Genomic DNA, 27828 nt, shown 5'->3' on the forward strand with positions numbered 1-27828 from the left:
TAACATTGATTCTGATCTTTCTAGGATTAGCAAGGAAAATACTAGGAAAGAATCCTGCAGTACCTTGGATATGTAATGATTTCTGCAGAAATATCAGTGAGATAATAATCATCTCAATTATTTCAGCAATTAATCTTGCTATTTTGAAAACCTTATCATTGTTGAAAATAGAAAAATAATTCTGAGTAATATAAATTTGGGTATTTATCACTAAATTGCATATTTAAGCTAAATCTGAGCAGCATTAATCTTCTAAAATTTCTGTTGTAAAACTAGTCTACCTTCCAAAAACCAATTGAAAATATATGTTTCTGATTTTCGTATTCATCGTGCATTAGGTTAACTCAACCAATTACAGAAAGGATCTGCTAAATACACTATAGTTACTTATTTTTCAGTTCAAGTAGTTACTATAAATTTTTAAAAATTATAAAAATTACTTGAGATGCTTACCATTTTACGTCAGTTTATGTAAAAATTTAAGATTCTCTTCAGAAATTTACGATTATAACAAAACATATTCCATATATCTTCTCTGAATGATAAAATTATCCAGAATCTACTGTGAAAATTAATATGCTATTGTAGATTTTATATAACAAAAAAAACTTCTAGTGTATTGTGATCATTGTTATTATATAAATTATTACTATATAATATATATGAAATGATAATTCATACCTAATACATACTATATAATCATAACCAATAATGGCAATTTAATATGCTATAGTATACTATTATATAAGAATTTATAATGGTAGTTTATATTATACTAAAATTATTACAATTATAACAACTTATATGTTGATATAATAGACATATAATTATATATTAAATGATTTATGTTAAATAATATAATTATCATTTATTATATAACTAATAATAATAAGGGATTATAAGATACTTGCAATGACAATTACATATGGTATTATAGGATTATAACACTAAAAAAAAGAGGCCATTCTAGGTTTAAAGTAATCTATTTATAAATCATGTATTATTCTATTGGAGACAAGATATCTCAGAGAAGAAATACCTTGGAGGAAAGACATATGAATCAAGACCCAAATCACTGATGCTAATAAAGTAATTTTAAATTGCTTATGCTGTTAGATCATCGTCCACCTTTTTCTATCTTTTTCCTTAGTTATCAGTAACCTTTTATTTATTCAATCTAGAATATTATATGTATCCAAATGGAATTTAGTTAATGTTAACAAAATATTTTTCTATTATTGGATCTTATTTTAGAAGCATCACAAATATATGTGCTTTCATTAGGTAATTAAAGATATTATCTTTACTGATGAGTAGTTGTCACTTTTCCATCTTAAAATGCAATTCATTATTTTTTCCTTTGATAAATGCATACATACACATTTGGGAGAGAAGTTCATGTATTTTTGAGTAGTACATATGTATTTTTTGCCATCAATATTAACATCATTTACAATAGGTACAGTTATAAAATTGTTGCTTCTAGGGCTGGGGATGTGGCTCAAGCGGTAGTGCGCTCGCCTCACATGCATGTGGCCCGGGTTCGATCCTCAGCACCACATACAAACAATGATGTTGTGTCCGCCGAAAGCTTAAAAAAGTAAATAAAAATTCTCTCTGTCTCCCCCCCCCTTTAAAAAAAAATTGTTGCCTCTAAATAGATGACTTTGAATTTTCTCACAAAAAGAAGTTTCTCTACAATATTAGAAAATTTAAAGCACCAAACATAATGAAATTATGTTTTTTAAAAAACTTACATTTTGCTATGTATATTTTGTGCACATTCCTCTCTTTTAAACTCCTCTCTGGCTAGTTTTAAATCATTGATTGGTTGGGCCACTCGCAATGTTGGCTCCAGAGGCTTGTAACGTTGTTCTAATACTTCATTGAAATCTCGGAATGGCCCCTGACAAAGACAGGATAAGGTACATATATTATTACAGAAGTTGTTTTTGACATTTTGTTTGTAACCAAGGCTAGTGAACATGTCCAATGTATAGCAAGTTTACTAATTATTTTAAAAACCCAATTTATTCTTATCTAAGTTAGAAGATAGAAGAATATCAGAAACAAGTATATCACTTTTCTACCCGAAAACTTGTTCTCTCAAGTAAAAGTGATTGCCTTAAAAATGGTTTAGATTATGTAGAAGTTTCCTCACTTACATGAAAAGGTTTTCATGATGCAATTAGAATGCTTGTACTTATAGGTGTTTGTTTTGTAATTTTAAAAGCATATTCCTCCAATATAATCAGTAATTTTTTCCTTTTTAAGTAAGTAAAATTATTTTTAAAAGATTCTGAACATAACTTTTCAAAAGTCATCCTATAAACAGAAATAGCAGAGCATATAATTTCTTTAATTAAAGCTTTTAGGTGAAAGCCAAATTTCTTATTTAATTGATGATCCCCTAAACATAGGAAAAACATAATATTTACTTATTTTCGGGGTTATGTCCTATGACTCTGGTACCAATAGCAACCTTTAGATGACACAAACACAGAACAAGGAAAAACAATAGATACACTGTGAAGTGACTTGGAACATATCCTAGTGTTACGTAGTAGTTACTAAAACTAGTTACTGAATCCCACTGATTGTCCAATTAGTATATTATTAAGGACAATATGAATCAAAGGAACACAGGACTTTGCTGTGCTATTAATTACATATTGTTTTCTTTTTCTTTTTTTCCCACTGTTGTAAAGAAGGAAGTAATATGGATGAAGATTTCTAATCATATTTCTTATTCTTAAAAATCCCTTCTTTAAATAGGTTATCACTAACAAGACACAGCTGGAGTTACTGCAAGCACTGAGTGAAGACTGTGGGGCTAATAAAAAGAAATGATTCACGCCTCATTTATGTTCACTTATGTTTTACATTAATAGAAACCAATAATAGGAACCAGTTACCATAAAAGTCATGGACCGTAAATAACACAAATGGCAAATAAGTATCATCTAGTACTTTTCACAGCTGGACAGGAGGATTGCTATATTTGAAAGTAGTTAATGGATTTTTATTGGAACTTTACTTTTTAAAGATACAGTAACATGATTCCAAGTATGCTACTAAGAAATCAAAACCTTTTGGACAAATTCTTATTCTTTGAAAAATTCTTTGGTTTAAAAGAATTAATATTTTATTGTATAATTAGGGACAAATTACTTCTCTACACCTGTTTTCATCAAATGTAAAACTGAATAATAACTGTATCACAGAATTGCTCTTAAGATGTGTAAGATAATGTAACACTCTTAGCATTGTATTTAGAACACAGTAAACACTCAAAAAAATGGAACCAGGAGTGTTTTTATTATTACCACTATTATTAGCCTAAAGAATAGTATTTAAAAGGTTTGGAACAGTAACATCAAAGAAATAAGCAAATTGTTTGAGGCTATGACTTTTAAATGGTCAGCACCCAAATGGAGTAATGGTTTTCTCAGTGGTTAGTTGATGTCTTATAACCTTTGTTGGTATATCAACATACACATATCACTTGTGTACTTACTCTACTATGTTTCTGGAACTTTCTAGTTTCAATGAGAGTAGGAAATGAAAGAGAAGCTGTGCTTAATCAGCGATGTAGAATTAAAATAAGCTTAATTCTTTTGAATTGATAGCCAAGGGTCCTTCAATCATTTCTATCTCCCTATGTCCTTCAGTGTCTTGTCCACACATTTTTATGTTAGACAACTAGTGTCTTACCTTTGAACTTAAAAATCCAGCTACTTGGTTAGCAATTTTGATATGAGCTATCAGATTTCTCTGTTGCTAAATCTTTTGTTGATTTGTATCTCTTTAGATAGCACGACTTTCAGATCTTGGGTAATTATCTACATTACTGAATTAACATGGATTCCAGATTTTGGAAACTGCTTCAAACTTTAGATCTGTTCATTGTCTCTCTTTCCAACTATTAATTCCTATAATGCATAGGTCATTCAAGACTCAATCTAACCCTGAAAGTTTTCTTGGACTCATAGCAATGACTTTCCAATATTTGGCCTACCTTGTCTCCACCCAAGTCCTAGTTTAGAGAATCAAATATATTTTTGTTCTGATAAGTTCTTTTAAAAAAATATTTTTAGATGTCAATGGACCTTTATTTACTAATTTATTTATATGCGGTGCTGAAAATTGAACCCAGAGCCTCACACATGCAAGAACTCTATCACTGAGCCACAACCCCAGCCCCCTGATATATTCTTAATAATCCATACTTTAAAGTCATCTTGTACTTTTAAAGTTTCCCTCAAAACTTATATAAAAATGAATTTTTTTACAACTTACTACAGTCGTCCCATACATTTAAGAAATTACCTGGGCAGGGCAGTATAGATGCTATGTACAAATATTATCATTTGATATAATTATCAGTATAGATGCTATGTACAAATATTATCATAATCTTAAATGTCCCCAATGAAGTATGCACCCTTTTATTATTGGATATCATAGAGGAAATGTGGCTCAGTCAAAGAAAACAACATAAAACAATCAAATCTGTTAAGAAGAAAAGGAAGGAGTGAAAGAAGAAAAAAGGAAAGAAAGGAGAATGGGAAGGGTTGGGATTGTGGCTTCGTGGCACAGCGCTTGCCTCATACCTGTGAGGCCTTGGGTTTGATCCTCAGTACCACATAAAAATAAATAAATAAAAAATAGAGGTATTGTGCCAATCTACAACTAAAAAATAATAATAATAAAAAGAAGAATGAGAAAACAAGAAAGGAAGTAAATGAAGAAAAGATGAGGAAAGAAAAAAGGAAAAAATAAAGAAAAAGGACAGAACAGAAGGGAAGACATGGCTAAGGGAAGAGATAAGGAAAATACAGTGAGGGAAGAAGGATAAAGAAAAAAATAGATGTCAAGAAAAGGAGAGACCAGAAAAAAGAAAAAGTAGAAAAGAAAAATATATTAGCAGATATCACTTTCTTGTATACTAAATAAATGTAATTCAGAAGTGTATTATATACATATATGTATGTACATATATAAAATATATAGATTCCTCCTCATATATATTTCTCTTTCTATATAGTACATACGTATACACAGAGATATTTTTCTATGTAAATATATACTTCTCTGTTTCACATATATAACATATGTACATATTCCTTCAGCATGGATATGTATACATATATTTTTATATAAATACACATCAAAATATTCCTTTTATCTATCCATATCTTTCACTGATCCATTCCATATATTATAAATACACACACACACACACACACACACACACACAAAGGTGTATATAAAATGGTATGGAGGGGGAAAGCTGTGTAAAAAGTTAAAAATTATTGTATTGATAAAAATGCTATAATTGAGATGAGCAAATAAAAATAAATATCCACCTCAAAAAAGCATAATAAAAACAAAACAGTAGAGCTAATGGGAAAACAGTATAAAACACTTATAAAATAATATTAAATGATTAATGGTTAGTAAGTATTGTACAGTGTGGCAGGTTGAAGCAGATACACTCTGGGGTATTTCCAACTATTTTATTCATGCATTCTTGGAAAGGGCCTAAGTACATTTTGCATTGTGAGATGGACATGAGGTTTGGGGAGGTCAGGGAGAGAATGGTATGATTTGGATCTTTAATATCTTCCCAAAGTTTATATACTAGGAAATGAAGAAATGTTCTGAGGTGAAATTATTAGATTATGAGAACTGTAACTTAATAAGTGGACAACAGGGTGATCATTGTAGGCAGAAGGGGCATGGCTGAAGAATATCTTGTCCTCTCTGCTTCCTGGCTGTCCCAAGTTGAATGGTTTTCTTTTACCATGCCCTTTGGCCATGATGTTGTGGCTAGACTCAGGGCCAGTACAAAGAAGTCAGCATTCCAAGAACTGGATCTTTGAAACTGTCATTTCCAAATAATTTTTTTCTTCTCTAAGTTGTTATTGTCACATATTTTGGTCACAGTGATAATAAGCTAGCTAATGCCATGTAATTTTCAAATTTCCTAAAAAGCTGCATGCAAAATTGGTCTATGAATCCCATGTAGCACCAAAAGCTACCTCAATGAATATAGCATGCAATATTGATTATTAAAAATTTTAAGTAAGCAATGTTATATGTGAAACCATAAGTACTTAATACACTTAACACATTGAACATTTCATATGCATGAATGCATGGGAGATATTATAGTTATTTACTTTAATTTTCAAATTAATACTTTTTAACTTATTCAAATTCAAGTTATGTTTATAATTTCATATGAAAAAATGTAGGTCATCAGAGGATAGATTAAATTAAATAAATTTGGTAATACATAAAGATTTTTTCCAGCAAAACAGACCATAGTAAGTACTACTATAATATTTTTAAATAAAAGGTCTAGATTCTAGTCAATAAATAATGATTTACCTTCATACTTAATACAACAAAATCTAATACTAAAAAAGCATTTGCTTCTTTGATCTATCTTTTTAAAGTAATTTATATTACTTTTAAAATTAGATTTTTATGAGAAATATTTTCCTCTCATCACAAATAAAAACAAAACGATATATTTTTTTTCAATATCATGATACTATCAACAGGGTAAAGAGGCAGCCCACAGAAGGGGAGAAAATATTTGCAAATCATATATGACAATATATCTGAAATATATAAATAATTCCTAAAACTCAAGTATAAAAACAAACAACCCAATTTAATAGTGGACAAAGAATATGAGTAGAGATTTCTTCAAAGAAAATATACAAATGGGCAATAAACATAGACAAAGATGCTCAACATCACTAATCACTATGGAAATACAAATCAAAACTACAAGGAGATACTACCTTACATATATGAAGATAGCTAGTAATTAAAAAAAGGAACCCTTAAAATAACAAGTATTGGCAAGGATGTGAAGAAATTGGAACGCTTTTATGTTGGTGGTGGGAATGGAAAGTGGTATAACCACTGTAGGAAACAGTATGGCAGTTTCTCAAAAAATTAAACATAAAATTATTAAATGATCTGGTAATTCCACTTCTAGGAATATTCTCAAAAAAATGAGGGCAGGGTCTCAAGAGATACTTGCACATTCAGGTTCATAGCAACATTATTCACAATAGCTAAAATGTGGCTATAACTCAAGTGTTTATTGTGAATGGTTAAACAAAGTACAGTATGTATATATAATGAAATCTAACCTTAAACAGGAAGGAAATTCAAATCTTAAGGACCCCATACTAAGTGAAATAAGCCATGTGGGTGCAGGAGATTGAGAGGTAGGGGGTGAGGATGGGGAATGGAGAGTTATTTAATCAATATAGAATTTCAATTTTTGCAAGATGAAGAATCCTGTAAATGAATGGTGGTGATGGTTGCACAATAATATGAATGAACTTACCACCACTGAAAAATACACTTAAAAGTGGTTAAGATAGTAAATTTTACATCATGTATGAAGTACCACAAAAAAATGTAAGAATGATATTAACGACACAATTTTTATAGGACTAAATAGTACCTGACACTTCTTCTTATTGATAGGTGGCAGAATGTCAGACCGTGGAAAAGACCGGGCACTTGTACAAGCCAGCCAATCACTAAGGCTTGCAGAGTACTCCTGCCTAACCTTAGGTTTTGGGTGTGTCAATGGCTTTGCCTTCTGTAACCGCAATTCCCATGGATCAGGTGCTTGTCTGAATGGTGAGTTGTATATACCTGGAATCTAAAGAAAAAAACAATTTTAATTTTTCCTTTAATTTTCCTATAAATAAAAGGAAGATAAAGTTGTACCATGAACACTTTAAGGTGCTTAAAGAATGCTTTAATATTTTACAACTCTGGTTCTTAATTGGGGATAGACTTCAGTTCACCTAAGGAGACTGTACAAAATACTCATACTTTGTCTTCACTATAGACCAACATTTTAGTATGCTTCAGGATTAGCATAGTAAATATGTTAAAGATACTGAGCTATCCCCAAAGGACTTAAAATCAGCATAATACAGTGACGCAGCCACATCAATGTTTATAGCAGCTCAATTCACAATAGCCAAACTATATATAGAACCAAACTAGATGCCCTTCAACAGATAATGGATAAAGAAAATGTGGTATATATACACAATGGAATATTACTCAGTCTTAAAGAAGAATGAAACTATGTTGTTTGTAAGTAAATTACTGGATCTGGAAAATATCATGGTAAGTAAAATAAACCAAACCCAAAAAACCAAAGGCCAAATGTTTTCTCTGATGAAGGGATGCTGATCCATAATGATTGGGGGCGGGTAGGGAAGAATGGAGGAATTTTGGATTGAGCAGAGGAGAATAAGGTCAAAGGAGGGGTTATGGGAGTGGGAAGAATGATAGAATGAGACTGACATTACTACCCTATATACATGCATGGCTGGTATGACTTTACACCACATACAGCTAGAGGAATGAGAAGTTGTACTCTATTTGTATATGGTATATCAAAATGCATTCTGCTGTCACTATAACTAATTAGAACAAATTTAAAAAAGGTACTGAGCTATAGTTTGTATTTGGCACACATTGCATTTTCATTTAATTGTATTTAAGAACAAAATTAGAGAGAGGCCTTTAGCCAATTCATTTTGTATTCTAACCATATATTATGTATATTTAACCATATCTGTAATTCTGTACAGATATTGTGTACTTATCTGTACACTCATTCATATGAATGCAAATACATAATTCTTTTTTTAATAACTTTTTTTTGTGATGCTGGGGATTGAACCAGGGCCTTGTACATTTGAAGCAAGCACTCTACCAACTGAGCTATATCCCCATCCCCCAAATACATAATTCTTGACCTACTTCTGGGTACCAAGTAGTACTCAATAAATATTTGAATTGTTAATAATTATACATCTTAATAGCAGGTGTTTCAAATCCTGTAATTCAATAATCAAACTGAATCTCACACACATATGTGTATGTGTGTGTGTGTAGGTATGAGTGATCTCTGTATACACACACACACACACACACACACACACACACTCATATATGATCTATTAGTACTCAAAATCATATCCTATATTTAATGAGCACATTAGGTGCCATGCTTCTCTAGCATAATGTTACCTTTGCTATTCTGTCATTTGCTTTGTCACACACTGCATCAAAATAGTCAAGACTTACTTAGCACAACATCTGCTATGCAATAGATGTTCAAAATATATACATGTGACAGATGTCAAATTCAAGTTTAGCAGATGTCCATTTTCTGAAAATGTAATGCTATTTGAGTATTACATAGTAATACTCAAATATAGTATACTGCATAGAACCATACTTTGATAGAATCATGTTTTGATGGTATTTGATTTCCATAGCACTATATACAAAACATTATATATATATATATACACACACACACACACACACACACACAACATACATACATACACACACATATATATATATTTTTTACATGTGTATATGTACATATCATATATGTAAAATGCATATTCATAGGGAAGAGTTACAATATAAATGATAATATAGCTTGTGTGGCTGCTCTGTAGACACTCTGGACTATAAAAGAAGGTGCCTATTAAATCTATCTTCCTAACAATGTGCTTTTCTGTTATGCCATTATCAAGTCAATAATCTCTCCAGGTTTCTATATTTACCTCATGGATTAATACTTCCAAAAAATTAATAAGATTAACTAGGATATCAATCTTTGAAAAACAATCCAAGAAAGTTTTGTATTTCCAGCCTAATGTTTCAGTAACTATTAATCTCTACCTAATAGCTATGCAAGCTGAGTTCAGTGGCCTAACCCTAATGCTTCCTTAGCAACCTTGGCATGTCTCCACCATAGCACCTCTCATGTTGTTTCTTGGTTCCTTTGTGTGTATCATTCTTCTATCAGCAAGAAGCTGGTAGAAGACTCAAGGACTCTTTCAGATATTTTTGAAACCTCAAGGTCTAGCAGAATGCTGGACACATAGTAGACACTCAAGAATTAAATATTAATTGCTCATCTATAACAATGTGAAGTTCAAAAATGCCCATAAAATCATTTATTTTACTCTTGCTTTCCAAAGCCACGTAAATATCTAATAAAACATTTGAGGTTTATTTCAAAGTCTTATTGACTGCTTTCAAGTAATTTATAGATTAGACCCTTTTTCTCTTTCTTAACCCATCAGTTTCAATTTGTTTTCAAAGACATTGGTATCTAGAGCTAAATTACCACAGATCCATTTGAGTCACCTCCAATTCAACATTTTCTATTTTAAAACTGAGGACCAAATTTTATTATATATCAAAACATAATGTAAACACATTTATATGACTAAAATATTTTAAGCTGGCTTTTCTTTGATATTTACTCTATACTACAATTGATATAAGTAAAAAATGCTGAAAATGTTGAAAGGTAGTTATATAAAGTATTTTAAATATCATACTAACATTCTGTCTCTGTCACAGTAAATATAGACAAAGTGGATACATAAACAGTTTAAATTAATGTTAATTTAAAAAAATATAGACATATATTCACAATGGTTTTCAAAGGATAATAATTTAAAAGTAGGTGGTAATTTTTAAGATGATTTTTAGAATGATTTTCTCATATGAAAATGTTTTGATTGTAATGAGAAAAAGCCAATCTTATGTTAGAGGACTATTCTGAATAATATAATAGTAATATAATATAATAATATAATAGTCTATGTAATATAATAGTCTATGAGAAGATACAGGAGAATCATTCTGATTAGTAATGATCTAATTAATTGAATTCTGATAGCTTATTACTAAAATTTCTGCAAATTTACAGATTGAGATGGTTAAATACTACAATTTAACCAGACTATAATTTATCATTTTAAAATATCTATCTACCTGAATATCTGCCACCAGCTATTAACTTTACCCCATTAGGAATCTTGATCTCCTTTTACATTTGCATGCACATGTATACATAGGCTAGATGGGAAATGCAAATAGCTCAGTAGACATGATAGCTTTCTTAAATTATATTTTGCAACCTATATGGAGACCTCCTCATGTGTATTCTCTTTGCAATTTAAATCAAATATAGATAGAAAATATATTTTAATTGAATTCAAATATATCATTTAAAATCTTCAAGGTGTCAGTATTTTAGAAATTAATACATTTGCTAACTTACATCAATAAAAACAGTCCAGCATTCCCTCAATCCTATAGCAAGGAAATACCTCCTTATTTATATTGCTATACTATTCATTTAATTATTATTTCTTTAAATAAATAAAACAACTTTAACTAACTATTGTCTCAGCTGCCATATTTCATTATTTGTAAGCCACTTATGAATAATGGTTTGTTGTTGGTTTTTAAAAAATATTACTATGAGTCACAAAAGGTAGAGCTAACCCTAAGGGATTATGACATATTTTCCAGTTTTCACATTTTTCACAACTTAGAAGGGCTACTGCCACGCTAGCTTTGGGGACTTCATTTTCAGCAATAATTTTCTAGAGTGACCAACACTTTGGGGAAATCTGTGCTAACTGTTCGAAAAAAAGAAAGAAAGAAAGAAAAAGCCTACAACTGAGTTATTTGCAGTACTGTCATGCTAACATTCAACTCAATAAGACCCAAGAAATCTCAGGAGAGGACCCTGCTAATAGCTTCTTACTGACCTCCTTGCATCAGGCCCGGCTGCTGACTGGTGGCCCAGTGGTGAATACGGCAAATGAGGTGTGAAAGCACTGATTTTTTTTAAAGGCTATGATTCTGACTCGTCAAAAGAAAAAAAAAAAAAAGCAATGAGTTATATAATAGATATATATTTTTCTTGAATTCCCCCCTTCAGACCCTCCATCATGGGAACTTAAGCATGACCTAGAATATTAATTATGTCAGGTTGAGCAACGAGCAAATGTACCATTTGTTACCCATTCACCCTTAGCATTACATTAATATTTTGAACCATTCCATATTTCTAACAATCTATCAGTTGGCTTCTTTCTTCTTCGTTTTTATTCTTCTACTTAAGTATTGTGTGAAAAACTATTCAAAAGTGCACCTCATTTGAAAACAAATGGATATACTTCTTATGTTTGGAGCATCAACTGTTATATCACAAAGAATTTTTTATGGTCATTTTCCTCTCATACACTGACCTTTATTTTGTAATTGCCTGAGGGAAGCTACACTCTAATTTTTCTCTCTTTGTCTCTTTGTTATTGAGGTTTATTTTTAAAATACAATAGGAAGAATATGAAATAGGATTATATGCACCTGTAATTCTCAAATCAAATTACTAATGCTTCAGTTTCAATTTTATAAAAAATAGTAATTTCTCATGATCTAAAAGTTCACTTATTCTGGGAATGAAGAACAGTCAAGTTTAAAGGGTATGTGGGAGAATTCAAGTTCTATTAACAGAAATGACAATTACACAACAGACAGAAGTTATAGATAGCCACATAAAGGAACAAAATTTTATACTGTTTTTATTTAAATTTGTGAATACTGTGAGAGATAAACATTTCTAAAAGGAGTCTAAAATATGTTTGAGTTCCAAGTTTTAAGGAACCAGCTTTTGAAAAAATAAGACATTATAGCAGGAATATTAGTAAAGATTTCTAATAACTAGAAAAGTAAAAGTGGGCCAGAGAACTGTGAATGAAATATTTGCTAGGGTAGAGATTGCTGAATCAACACTGACCAATGCACTTCATCATAATTATCAGGACATACTAGTGCCAGGGGATTTATAAAAATCCCACTCAGCAAATAATTGCCCTGCTGTTAGGAGATAGTCAGAGTGTTAACACACTGTCACAGTCCAGCGTTTAGTAAGATATTCTACATTCAATTACTCTTGCTGAGAACTAAGAGGAAACATAGTCATTTCTCAGCTACAGCAGTTATGCTTCCCCATGCATTTCAGTCATAGTCACACAGACCCTCAGATACAGTGCCCAGAAGGGGTAAGACTTTCATGGAAACATTACAGAGTCATATGAATATATTTCGTGTAGAACTTATATCAGCAAGATTTTTTTTAAAATGAACTATTATTGACTACAAATGTTTTTGTCTTCTTTCTTTTTTCTTCAGAAAAGAAATAGAATTTTTAGGATTGGGTGTGTAGTTCAATGGTAGAATGCTTGCCTAACAGGCACATGGTTCTGGATTCCATCCCTAGCATTGCAAAAAATGAAAAAGAATAAAAAAGAATTTTTTAAAAAGTTTTGAGTCAAATTACAGAGTGAGGACACATTAAATGTAGACCTCAGAAAATAAAAACAGTAACTTGAAGGGGCAAGTAGATCTAGGGGAGAATTCACCCTTAGAAGTTTTCCCTAACTACTGTGTAATATCTTCATTTTAGAGAATAGTATTTTTTTCCTAATGTATTTTATATACCAAAGATAAACCAAAGATACACTTTGATTTTTCAGTACATGATAGAGAAATATTTCAAGCCAAATGTTGCCATTGATATAGCTGGCTTTACTAAATTAACAAAATATATAGTTTTAGGAATTATTTTGATATCCTCATCAGTATTAGTATTAATATATTCTCATAAAATATCGATTAGAATAAAGACATTTAGGGGCTGGGAATGTGGCTCAAGTGGTAGCATGCTTGCCTGGCATGCTTGAGGACACTAGGTTAGATTCTCAGCACCACATAAAAATAAAATAAATATATTGTGTCCACCTAAAACCAAAATAAAATATTAAAAAAGAATAAAGACATTTAAATAAGATATTATTCTCTGTACATTAATTCAATAAATACTGAGCCTTCACTAATTTAGACATAACTTGCTAGGTCTAAGGTAAGTACAGAGATCCAAAAAAAAGTGATCATTCATATCAAGACATTTTCAGCAGGAGGGAAGGTTGGGATTAGGAGAACAATTGTGTGACCGACTATAACATAGGTAGCCTGCAGTTAAGTATCCTCAATAACTGTCGTAAAAGAGGCCAAGTACACAGTCTTAAGAAAGTGCCATGGGAAAAATATTTGAAATTGTTCTAAAGGTAGGTACAACTTTTCAATTAAAGAAGGAGAAAAGCATTACAGGCCAAGTGAATGATAAAAATAAAGATATAGTTGTAGGAAAACAGCCTCTGTTCAAGGAACATCAAGTTGGCCAGTTTAAGCATGAAGCTATTGTCAGAGATGTTGAGAAATTGGGGACAACCTGAGAAGGCTAAAAGTTTGGACTTAATTATCCAAAAAATGGTAACCCCTTGATTTTCATATCTTCCTTAAAGGGTATAAAACCCAGAAGAAAGTCTGAAAGAGAACACAGTAGTATATAAAACCTGCAGAAGCAAACTCTATGAAAACTCTAGAAAAACAAACCAAAATAACAATTCAAGGAGACAAATCAAGAATTAGAACCAGATATGGTATGGATGCTGGAATTATCTCACCAGGATTTTAAAACAACTAGGATTAACATGCTATCAGCTCTAATGAATAAAATGCACAAGTAAGAATGTTAACCAATGTAAACAGAAATAGAAGTTCTGAGAAAGAAACCATGGTGTAACCGAAATGAAAAATGCCTTTGACAGGCTCATTAATGGACTGGATAAAATTCAGGAAAAAAATTCTGAGCTTGGGTATATGTTCATAGAAGTTTCCAGACTGGAAAAACTAAGAGGGAAGTCCCCTAAAAATTGAACAAGAACAGTCTAAGAACTTTGGGACAACCACAAATGGTGTAACATATCTGTAATGGGAAGATAGGAGGAAAAATATGAGAAAGATATAGAATAAATTTTTGAAGGAAAAATGAGAATTTTCCCCAAGTTCATATTAGACACCAAATCACAGATCCAGGAAGTTCGAAGAACACTAAGTATAAAAATTTTTTAAAAGTAAAAATAAATTACTTATAGGCATATCATATTTAAACTTCAGAAAATCAAAGGTAAAAAGAAATATTGGGGAAAAAAAAGCAATCTAAATAGGCCTGTATCTCTTACTGAAATTGAATCAATAACTAATAGCCTTCCAAATCAGAAAATACCATACTCACATGAATTCACTGATGGATTGCTTCTACCACACATTTAAGAAAGAAATTATATCAATTTTCTATAATCTCTTCTAGAAGACAGAAGCAGAGGAAATATTTCCTAACTTATGCTATAACACCAGTATTGCCCCAATTCGCAAACCAGACAATAACATTACAAGAAAAGAAAGTCACAGACCAGTATCTCTCATAAATTACAAATGCAAAAATCTTTAACTATTAGCAAATAAAATATAACAAAGTAAAAAATAACTATGCATCACAACTAAGTGGGACTCATTCCACATATGCAAGACTGGTTCATCATTCAAAAACCAGACTTATATTACAAGATCATATCAATAGGTAAAGAAAAAGCATTTGGCAATATCCCATTCATGATAAAAACTCTCAACAAACTGGAAATAGGTGTGAATTTCCTTACTTTGATAAAAAGATCTACGAAAACCTACAGTTAACATCATACATAATGTTGAGAAATTATAATTTTCCCTACCAACATTTATAACAAGAAAGAATATCCTTTCTCACCACTTCCTTTGAACACTCTACTGAAAGGTAAATTGCTGCAATATAAATTAATAATAAAATGAGGAAAAGGCCTGAAGAGACACCTCTCCAAGTTGACATGAAAATGGTAAGAAAGAATATGAAATATAGGATGTATCACATATCATTAGGTTATTATAAACTGTAATAATGAGATACCTATTAATGTAGGATACTTATATTCCTACTAAGATGGTCAAAGTACAAAACACTAACAATATCAAATACTGGTGAAGATGTAATGTAGAGCAACAGAAACTCTCATTAATTACTGATGAGAATAAAAAATGGTATAGCAACTGTACAACATAGTTTGACAATTTTCTATGAAACAAAATAAATACTTATACCATAAAAATCAGCAGTTGAGCTCAAGTGAGTTGAAGACTCACATTGACTGAACCTGCACACAAATGTTTATAATAGTTGATTCCATTTTCCAACCTAAATTCCATTTCACTAAGTGAAAGAAGCCAATTTTGTAAAGCTGTGTGTGTTCCAACTACGTGACATGACAGAAAACATAAAACTTTGGAGTCAGTAAAAGGATCAGAGTTATTAGAATTGAGCTTTCCACAGAATTTTCAGGTTGAGAGGTGAGAGGTTGGGAGGGATGAATAAATACAAAACCTTCAATTTATGGGTCAGTGAAAGTACTCCATATGATACTATAGTGGCAGATACATGGCATTATATACTTGTCAAAACCCAGAAGAGACATAACACCAGGACTGAATCTGATTGTAAACTGTGGACTTTTGGGGGCTAATGATGTGTGAATATAGATATATTGATTGTAACAAATGTATGGGGGGAGGTGAGAGTGGAAGAGGTATATATGAAGTCTATGTATCTTACTATTAATTTTGCTATAAACCTAAAAATTCTCTAAAAAATGAAGCCTATTAAAAAATAAAAGTGAATGACACCAGTAGTCCCTCAATGTCTTAAGCCAAAAGCTGTGAATCATCCTTGATAATTATTGATTTTCCCTATCCTTTATATCCAACTCACCAGCAGGTTCCATTAACTCCACCTCTAAAGTACATCTTGAATCCATAAGGTCCTATTTATAACCATGAATATGCCTACAGTACAAGCAACCACAATATCTTCATCAAAGTGCCACAGATTTATATTTAGTCTCTATCTGCTAATCTATGGGAAAGCTAAAGTAGTATTTTTTTAATTCCTTTCTAAAGACCTATAATTTGATTTTCAATGAACCTTTAAAAAATAAATTAGCATTGCACATTTTTTTTCCGATCTCATTTTTGCTTCTCTTTTCCCATTACTACCATATTGGCTTTTTTTTTTTAAGTGCCATTTTTTTAAGTAATATCCATGACTCAAATTCACCAAAGTGTTTTCCCCCCATCCATTTCTTTGACCAAATCATACTCATCCTTGAGAATTCACTGTAAACACTACTTCTTTAGAAATGACTGTTATGATTCAATACATTCTAAATTAGATTGTCTTATTACATTCTTTCTCTCATAGTACCTTGTTCATTTTCTTTATTGCACCTGTAACTTTTAATCATACATATATATGGATATCTGTTTTTAATACTTGTATCTTCAAACAGAATTTATGTTCCACGGGGGCAAGAACAGTGTACATTTTCTTGACCTGTTTGTAAGTTAAGTTGGTGTCCTTATATCTGGCTGCACATTATAATTATTTGGAGAACTTGAAAAATATTGATATCCAAGCTTCTCCCAAGACTAGCTCAATGAGAATCTCTGAAACACATCTCTGGGCTATTGTTTAGTTTTAATTTGTAAAGCTGATATGCAGCCATTGTTAAGATCCTGTCTTATTGTCTATCTCAGGACCTGGTTCAGAATGGAGAATCTATGATGATCTAACAAATGATATATGACAAGTCATTTGAAGAGGAATTGAAAATTTCTTATTTAGAGGTAAGGACAAAAAACAGTGGGAAAAAAAAGATGAGATGGACAAGGAACATTCCATAGAAACAGAATCAGAAGACATGAAGAGAAAGTGGAGTCATAAGAAATGCTTGGGTTTAGAATTTGGGCAGAAAAGATAGAAAGAGGAGTATTTATGTGGGAACATAAATATCTGCCTTAAAGTTATTAGAATTGAGCTTTCCACAGAATTTTCAGGTTGAGAGGTCAACAGTAAACAGGTGTTAATAGTAGATCTGTAATTCAGGAAAGGGGTTGCAGGTAGCAAATGAGCATTTTCTGAAAAACAAACAAAAAACCAAACGGGTGAAGGTGTGAAAATGAATAGGATCACTGAAGAAGTGAGTATAGACTAAGAGCCAAGGAAAGGTATTTCAGGGTATGTACATTTAAGAACTAAGCAGGAGAAGAGAAGCCCATGAAGGGCACTCAAAAAGAACAAACAATGAGAGGAGAAGCAGGACACAAGGGAGAAGGCAGTTTCATGGAGGTCAGCAGTGTCAGCAGCTACCCAGAAGGGAACAGCATGAGCAGGGAGAATGCACTATTGGAATGGTAATTAGATGGCTGGTGACCTCTGCAAAAGCAGATTCTGTTCTTGTGGCAGAAATCATATTGTAATTCATTGAATGTGAAACAAGAAAAAAAGCAGAAACTCGATTTCCCTTTAACCATACTGCATTTTTAAAAACTTTGTGAGAAAAATTCCATTGAAAGGATTTCCAGGGAAAACATCCTCACTAAACAATTCTGTCTTTAGAGGTCCCTATTTTACTGATCCCTGCAAGAACTGGAGTACAGTTGATTTTTTGTTTATTTGTTGCTTAGGATTTTTCCCTAGACCTCTTCTTTTTCCTTAACCCTACTAACACTGACCTTGGGCTCCTTATTAATCTCTTGATACCTCAACACTAAATTGGGGATAAAAATAATCTATCTTAAAAGGTGATATATAAATTAAAAGAAATACATAAAGTAGTTACAAAAATATTTTGCTCACAATAAGCATTCAATAATTATTAACTAATACTCATACTATTATTCTGCAAGTCTACAGTATCATGCTGCTGATGACTACTGGAAAAAATCATATAACCAGGCACAATGGTAACACTACACATTTGTAGACCTCAAACCTCGCTGGATCCACTGTGGCTTTAAATAATCTTCCCTCGCTGATTGTTTTCAGGATTTTTTTTTTAGAAGATCAATCATAATATTGAGGTCCTCAAACATTAATTATTTCAACTTCTGTCCTTCCCTACAAAAGGATCCATACGTGATTCTACACTATTCCTTTTGTACATGGAGGTTAAGGTCTTCTTACTTTTGAAACCTATAACTTCATTCTCTTCAACACATCCTCTCTCACCTTTTCTGGGTCCATGATTACTAAGCTATTTCATCTCTTGTATTTTCAAGATTTCTCCTCCAAGTAGCTCTTTTATGAACATGCATATACTTCTACTCTTCTAAATGCCCTCTTCTAAATTTGCTTCCTATCTAATTAGTAGGGAGTGCATATTTCCTATTTCTCATGTCTTCACTGGTTGGTTCTTTGTTTCTTACTGTGTCAAGGAAGAGAGCAAGTTTTCAGTTTGGTGAATCAAGAAAAGAGCATTCTACCACAACAATGTTTAGAGCAGCTCAAATCACAATAGCTAAATTATGACCTTACATACATATATGATTACACTATTGGAATGACTCTGCACATATACAGTCAGGGGAATGAGAAGTTGTGCTCCATTTATATACAATGTGTCAAGATGCATTCTACTGTCATGTATAAGAAATTCGAACAAATTTTTAAAATTTTAAAAAGGAGCTATTCCAGCCTAGTTTACGCCCTTTCTCCCAACTCTTGAAAACCACTTGCCTATGGGAAGCAAATGTATTTGCTTCCACTTCCTTTCAGATTAGGATAGCTGGTTTTCTTGCTTTGCTGTGATGAGGAGGTAGATTGAACTATGGAATTAAGTAGAAAAAAAGCTCATTATTGATTCAGATATGAAATGCCAATTCAGATTTCATAATTAATAAAACTGATACTTTTAATCTCCATCTGTTGTCTATTATATCTTTTCACTGGTTCTAGATTTAGGCAGGGGAAAAAAGGTTTACATTTTGAGCTCTAACACATTTCTTTTCCTTCTTAGTCAAGTTTCTACCTTGACTATTTCATACCAGTTCTTCTATCTCACTTCTGCCTTTAAATGTTATGTCTCAGATAGAGCTGATTCTATCAATAACTACAGTTTCAGTTTACCATTTGAGATATAACAAATCCAATTTTCTCAATGACATAATTATTTATTAATTAAAAGAAATTTACTAGTTAGTTCACGAGTGAGATGTTAATGATATTTGTATTCTCAGAAATCTCTCTTTATCTCAAATAAAATGATTACAAAAATGTGTAATTGAATGATGAAATGGATTTCTATTGGTTCAGATTTTCAGTCTCAATGACAGAAATAATAAATACACATGTGATGGCTACATACCTTATTCTTCTTTTCTTGGCTCTTTTTCTGACAAATAAAAACTGTCCATAAGAACCCAGGAAACCTTGCTTGCCTTCTGTGAGAGGATCCTATATCTTAGCCTTGTCTCTTTCCATCCTCATTTCCTAAAGTTTGAAGATTTAATAATCTAATTCCCACAAGACATGAAAGACCAATAATTTTGAATATGCTGTCTAGAAATGCTTTCAAGTAAACAGAACTTTGAAGACATGATTTTATCCATTGTTAAGAAAATATCCTTGAGGTTGGTGCCTTTTAAACTTCTTCAAACCTTACTATCCAGGAAAGCATGATTTTGAACATAAACAATTCTGAGTCTGAATTTCATCTTTACCCAATATAGTTGTATGACCTGGAGCATACAGAGTCTTTAATAATGTTAGCTCCCTTTTGTCTTTTTTCTATATAATATTTGCTTTTAAAAAAACCCACAAAATATATTTGAGAAAAAAAGACATCATTAAAAATATAGCTTTCAAAATTATTTAAGGTATGGTTATTTTTAATTTAAAGAAGAAATAGTGAATGACTGGGATTAAATAAAATCTACCTTGCTTGTTTTGAATCTAGAGGTATTATAAGTCAGAATTAGGCATGTACATTAACTATTTATTTACTAATCAAGTGTTATTACTTGTGAACCTACCTTGGTATTACAAACTGGGTTGATTGCTTTCCTTTATGAATTCACCTACATTGAAGAGTAGTACCACCATAATACCAGTGGTTAATGTTAATATTAAGACATAGTAGAGATAAGAGGAACAAATCTGAGTTGGAAGGTCAGGGAGAAGTCAACAACAATTTTAATATTTACAGTATTTGATAGGCATGTTGATTTTTGCATGAATATACAAATAAAAGTACAGGTTAAATGAACTGAATAATTTCAATAATGAGAATTTAGGGCTTACATAGATGATACCATGATCATCTTATGTACATAAAATATAGATATACAAATATGATAAGTACAACAAAATCTTATTATTGTAATGATTCAGTTTATTTAGTGGTATATCACAACTAAATATGCATGTGTGGGTCCATGTTTTAATTTAAAAGTAAGTGGAAAATAAAGATAAATAAACTTGATGAAAAAAATTGAAATTAAATTAAATAAGGGTACTGGTAAACTAATTAGGAGTGATTTATATTATGTTACTACTCTGAAAATGTAATTTTTCTCAAGCTAAAAAAATTATATTCTTTCAGCAAAAGTTCTTCTTAGTATACTAATAGTTTTTGAGACATTTAGCTTATTTACATTGTCTAAGAAACATTCACATATTAAAGACAAATTATTTCCCTTTTATATTTTTTCCATAACTCCTTTTCAATTCTCATCTCTTAATTTACTGTTTCTTGTGATACTATTTGAATAAAAGAACCCCTGTTGAGTGAAATACATCTAACTGTTAAAAGACAAAATAGATAGAAACAGGAATTAACAGGACTATTAGCTATGCAGAAAATCTGCCAACTTATACTGAAGTACTTAAATTATGCCACACCAAAATGAAACCAATTTTATACTTTTAAAATAAACAAGTGTAGTTATTCTTTGTTACGTTTCTTTTATTATTGTAATAAATGAAAAAAATAGCGAGAAAACTTTTTATATCTTTTAAAATATTTACCAACTTTACACTGTATAAAATCCAAAGTTCATAGATGAATTATTGTGTTGGACTATACCTTAATTTAATCTCAGAAGTTAAGAAACAGTTATGTACCTATAAAGATGAAAATTAACAACAAGTCACATTAGTCTATGTTTGAAAATCTTAACCACTAACTAGATTAGCAATTCAGTTTAAGAAAATGGTTGGGAGTATAATCTCACTCCGTATGTCCCTGGTTTTAATATGAAGCACACAATGTATTTGATTACAGGGTGCATGGGGTGGAAAAGGGAAAGATTAAAAGGAAAGAGAGAGTGAAAATATGATAGATTTAAAGCAAAGCTTGAAAATCTAAACTTTTGTGACCAGATGCTCAGTTGAAAGATTTCTAAAGTTTTCCAATCCAAAAGAGTGAATTTAAATATTGAGGACACAGGGAGTGCAGGGTTTAACCATATAAAGTTGTTATTCCAATCTCACAGAAGAGCTAGAGTAAATCATAATCTGACAAATTTCACTCTTCTTTATCAGTTATCATATGATTTAATTAATAACTGGTCTCAAACCAAGTATTTCTGATTATGTTCTAAAAATTGAAAAATAGTCATAATAATAATAGAAATAAATCTTTAAATCAACAATACTATTAAGCCCTTCCTGATTATTTCATCAGATCTAGTTACATCAATGACCTAATTTCCTTGTACTTCTACATTTTAGATCTTATTATATTATACATTTAATTAGGTAATAACAAAAGGACCCATTAAAGGCTAAAAAATATTTCAAACTTAATATTTTCAAATCAATGAAGAAAATGATAGGATTGATTGTAATTAACTTATTGAGAATATTAATTTTATGCAAAAACAATAGAAATAAGTATAGTTAACTTTTTACTGTATTATGTAAAATATTTGTACATAGTGCAATTTTTTAAAAAATGTGCTAGTTACAAAGGTAAGTGGAAGAATATTTTCCAGTAAGAAATGGGAACTACATTTATTGTATATTTGTCCTAATTTTTTTTCTGACTTTTGAATCTTCTACTAAAACTGTTTTTGAAATTTTATGTTTGTATTTTTTGTGTGTCCATACATATAAATATACACATATAAGATCTATCTTTACCCCATAACCTAATATATTTTAAAAATCACCCAGTTTACTGATGGAAATAGACCAGGAGTTTCTTGTCCAAAAAATTTGTTCAAATTTCATATCCAAATGACTGAACTAAAGAAAAGCCTAAGGTTCAATTATAAACATGGAACTAAATTCATGTTTACTTAAATGTCTGAATGCCAGATGTGAATTCTGATGTGCAAAAGTTAAAAATTTATTTAACAAATTTAACAGCAGCAGGATTTTCACATTGTACCCAAATGGGTTCTACCCAGAGGCAAAATAACAGTGAAAGTAATGAAGTTTATGCTTCTGATCCCTCACTTTCATAAGTCTCTTCTAAGGTATATGGTGAGACCCAGAAATATGCTCACAAGGTCATTCTTTTTGTTAATTTGCAGAACTAGGATATTAGTTAATGCTCTTATATGCCATTATTTATCCTTTTTCATTCTTTCCCTTCCATTGGATGACACAAGAATGGCTGTGGGGTTGCTGGGGACCAAAATAGGAAGAAATACAATGGCTATACATTTATTTGGGGTTTGGGTAAATATATTTATATAGGTTTTCTATCATTTGCAAATATACTTATAATTCTTAGTAGTTATATAGAAATAATTTGTAGGAATACTCTTCCCACTGTGTAGACCAGTGAGGTACAATGAATGAAGCTGGAGGGCCAAGGCAATATGAACTTCCCAAAGAGCCTGGCCCTGGAAATATGTGGGTAGTAGGAAAATGGGGTTTGCAACGTACAGAGCCTGAAACTAGTCTGTGAAAAATTATTCCAATATCCAGATGTGTAAATTTTGAATGGGGAATTTGATTCTCATCATTTCCTGGAAATGGAAGAGTTCTCTTTCAAAAAACATACTTAATATAACACAACATGTAACTTTCTTTATAGTAATAAAAACTTAGATTAATGTTGTAAAATAATAATTTTTTCTCTTCTCACTTCAGTAAGTGTAACAAAATTGTCAAAAAAGAAGCAAAGAGCATCAAGCAAAGTTACAGAAAACAACATTACAGAGTTGTTCTGTTAGGCAGATAATTAAAGTACTATATTATATTTTGAGATTTCAAGTCGTTGGGTATTCTCAGACTTTTAAAATTTCAAATGTGTTGGAAATGATTTATCTTATCATTATAAAATATGTTCATTTTCTTGTATTTGAAACTTTGCATCCATTCTTCTCTAAGGTGGATCTCCTAAGTTACACAAACTTCATGCCTAAGACATGTGACTTTTCCTCTACTCACATGTAAAGGAGAAGTTTATAGTATGTTTCGCTTAAGAAACCATTTCAATATATTGTACACTGAAAAGGAAAACATGCATAAGGAAATTAGGTAAGGCAATTTTCTACTTTTCTATGTGGCTCTCTTTTAATTAATTTTGTTTTATTTTTGCCTCTAGTAACTTTCCTACCTCTATTTCTTAGATTAGTGGCAGTTTAAAAATGACAAAAGGAGAAAAGCAAAAAAGAAACTCATTTGGGGACACAACAGGATTTTTTTAACCACTTCATTCTGTCTCCTCAAAGAGAAGTGACAATGGACAATAATTCTATCCCTTTCATATATTACAAGATAATAAAAACTATAATGTAAAAGAGGGAGGAAATAAAATGTAAAAGTTAATAGCTAATTCATTCTCCATGCTAGTTCAGTCCTTGGCCTTTCTGAAGAGAGATCGCCAATAGTAACAAATTATGTGATGGTTTTGTGATGAGGACTGCTCACTTGAGACTAAGAACAAATGACCAAATTCAAAGACCTTCCTCTTAAACTATGGATCCAAAAATATAGGTCAGATCTTAATTTACTATATAATCTTTTGGGGAGAAAAAACCTCCTAAGTATTCAGAGGAAAAGGGAATATCAAACAACAACTTTTTAATCACCAGAAAGATAATTGCAGTCTTATAGAGTACTGTGAATGTGAATATAATAAACTGCTTTGAGTTGTGCACATGAAGATACCGTAGATAATTAAGTTCTTGCTTTCTTTACATTTTTGTATTAAAGCCCTAGTTTTTCTCTTTCTTTGTACATGAACTCACTCAGAATCAATGTTTTCTATAAATACTAAACCATTTCAAAGATAGGGAAAAATGGGAGTTAAATGAATTCAGGATAAATCAACAAACACTGCATATCCCAAGAGGAAGCCAGGATAGTCATCAACCTATGATAAAGTTCCTCCTAAGTATTTAGGTGAATCAGATGTAAACCACAGGGGCAGGCTATTAATAAGATGTTCACTGTTCTGTGGATGCCTCAGCATCACAGTTTATTTAAATTAACTCTTTAAACTAACCATGAGCACGTTGCTTCATGTTCTATATGTGGTTTTTAAATCATGCTACAGTAAGAGGCTGGAAAGATCATCCTAACAGTCCTATGTGTTCTAGCTTATTCCAGAGTAAGGTCTTCTGTAGACGTGAGTTCATATTGTAAAATTTTTTCTATAAAAACATTTGTATAAATCGCTGGGAAGTTAGCAAAAGCAAATATAAGATCCTTCATGTAAAATTAATAAAGCTATCTTCCAAACCATACAAAAATCTGAGTTACTGTCAGATCTCTTCATTTCCTGTAGAAGTGTGTCAGAACTCAATGGTAGATCATGTAAGAATTAAGAACTTATAGTTGAGAATGGTCTGAGATACAGGAAACAAAAATAAAAGGCATATATAGTTATGTAGATAATAACTGATACTAAATAGTAGTAAACTTTAGCAAAATGACAAAATTGACAAATTTTTCATTTGTCTTTCTGGTTTTCCTTTTAGAGCCCCATTATGCCCTTTAGCATTCTGAGATACTCCCCCCCCACACACACACACCACCAACTTTAAGTCCATTTGAGTCTTCATACACTAAGTATTGCCTCAGGTCCCTAGGTGTATTTTTCTGCCTTTTTCTTATCATAAGCTATTCATAATCTATCAGTTTTCACCAAGCTATACTAATGAGGACAACTAATAGCTAGTATATTTCCTTTCTAAAAGTATTTTAACAGGAAGTAAGAATGCATCATTAATGGTGAAGTATGGTAAAATTCAAGCTATCAGTTGAAAGCAAGTTAAATGTTGCCATTTTGTGAGGAGTAGACAAAAAATTAATCCTCCTCTAATCACACATAAAGGAGAAGTGTGATGTATGTTTTGACAAGGGGGGTCTTATGAATTTCCAGAATATAAAAAGCTACAAGAAATTGCCTACTTCATACATCCATAAAAAAATTCTTATGATCAGTGTTTTTTTTTTTTTTTTAAATTAGAGCTTCACAGCTACAACAGAGTAGATGGGTTTATTCTGAGAAATTCATACATGCATGGAAAGCAATGTCAGATCATGATCCCTCTTTTTTATGAAGAATTTTTCCAAACTATAAAATCAGACTCTTTAGGACACTCATATTGAGAAACAAAGGGAGATAAGACTAACCAGGCAAAGTGGAGTACGATTATACAGAGTTTCAAATGTTTATGCTGGAAAATGTGGATTTTATCTTATAGACAACAGGGAGTCTTTAAAGGTTTATAAACTATAAGGGGAAAGAAAATAAAAATGCTGTTTTAGAAAATTTTATCTGATACAGGTAAATATACTGGGTTAAAAGGCAAAAGACTTAAGAAAAATAAAATCATTTTAGAGAGTAATATTGTTGTTCAGAGTTCAGGGATTGGGCATGAAGGAACTGATTTGAAACACATCTGGGATGATGAATTGAAAGAATTTGGTGAAAAATGAAAAAAAATTATTTCAAAAACTTGGGTGATGAAATAGTTTAGAATCATTTTTGTTATTGTTTAATAAAGACTGGTTTGAAAAATAAGGGGGAAAGAACACATAGAAAGAGAGTCTAAAAACTGAAGCAAAAAACATGTGAATGCCCCAAATCAAGATTATGTCAGACCATGAAGATCTTAAATGTAATATTAGTCACAGCAGAGATTAAGGTACTATTAACAGGAACAGGAAGAAAGGAATACACATCCTTTTGTATTTGTAAAATGGAAATACAGAAAAGAAAAAAAAAAGATTCAACCAAGAAACTACGAGAAACAAATTAATATCTTTAAATTCAAAGAAGTGGTTTTGTCAGAAAGATCAAGAGATCTAAAAATGTGTTTCAGCGAGTCATTACAGGTATATTTTAACATCACTCTTGAGCTTCATACCATACCTGTGGTATACTGTTGCCTAAGAACAATGAGAAGCCTTTCCAAATACATCTCAGACATAAAGACACAGGACATGCAGAGACACTCACACACACATACAAATGCAAAGGCTGCCACTTTTCTATGACTTCATCATCTCAAAATAAAAGTGAATAATCACACATATGGTACTAGGAAGATACAAATGAAAGCAATAAGTGATTTGGAAGAATTAAATATTTCTTCATTCAAATAGATTTTTATTTGTAAGATTTTTCTCATAAATATGTTTTCCATATTAATAGGATACTAATTTATTTTTTTTTAATTTTTATTATTGGTTGTTCAAAACATTACATAGTTCTTGACATATCATATTTCATACATTTGACTCAAGTGGGTTATGAACTCCCATTTTTACCCCGTATACAGATTGCAGAATCCAATTTATACCAATTTATTATGAATTTATCGTTTCATTTTTTAATTAAGACACTCTTTTTTTATAAAAAAAAGTCACATTTTATAAAATGTGACTTAATATAATTTTGAAAAGAAGTAGCTGAAAGCATTTTGTCTTTCTTGAAAAGTAAAATATTTCAAAATAAAGTTTTATCAATATAACTAGAATAAAGGGTCTTTTTAAAGAATTATAAATTGAAAATAGTTATTTCTATATTTCACATATGAAAATTTTAGCATGATGTTTTCATGCTAAAGAGAAAACATAAACAAACTGTTATATATGTGATGGCATGAAAATTGTTTTCATAATATCTGTATAAAATTTTTAATTGAATTAAAATTTTTTCCATTTTAGCTTTGCTTTAAATGTGTATAAATGGTCGGATGCTATAAAAA

The 27828-nt window shown here is 31.1% G+C and overlaps 1 protein-coding gene across 1 annotated transcript in view; it reads right to left on the reverse strand.

The window, feature by feature from the left end:
• Spata17 (spermatogenesis associated 17) overlaps positions 1 to 27828 on the reverse strand; it is a 208551-nt gene that overhangs the window by 89636 nt on the left and 91087 nt on the right. Inside the window, exons 7-8 of the mRNA XM_076832137.1 lie at positions 7496 to 7699; positions 1758 to 1906 (exon numbers count right to left, since the gene is read on the reverse strand). Coding sequence (XP_076688252.1) covers positions 1758 to 1906; positions 7496 to 7699 — 353 coding nt within the window. The remainder of the gene's footprint in view (positions 1 to 1757; positions 1907 to 7495; positions 7700 to 27828) is intronic.

This window comes from Callospermophilus lateralis, chromosome 13 (assembly GCF_048772815.1).
Source record: "Callospermophilus lateralis isolate mCalLat2 chromosome 13, mCalLat2.hap1, whole genome shotgun sequence".
Lineage (NCBI taxonomy): Eukaryota > Metazoa > Chordata > Mammalia > Rodentia > Sciuridae > Callospermophilus > Callospermophilus lateralis.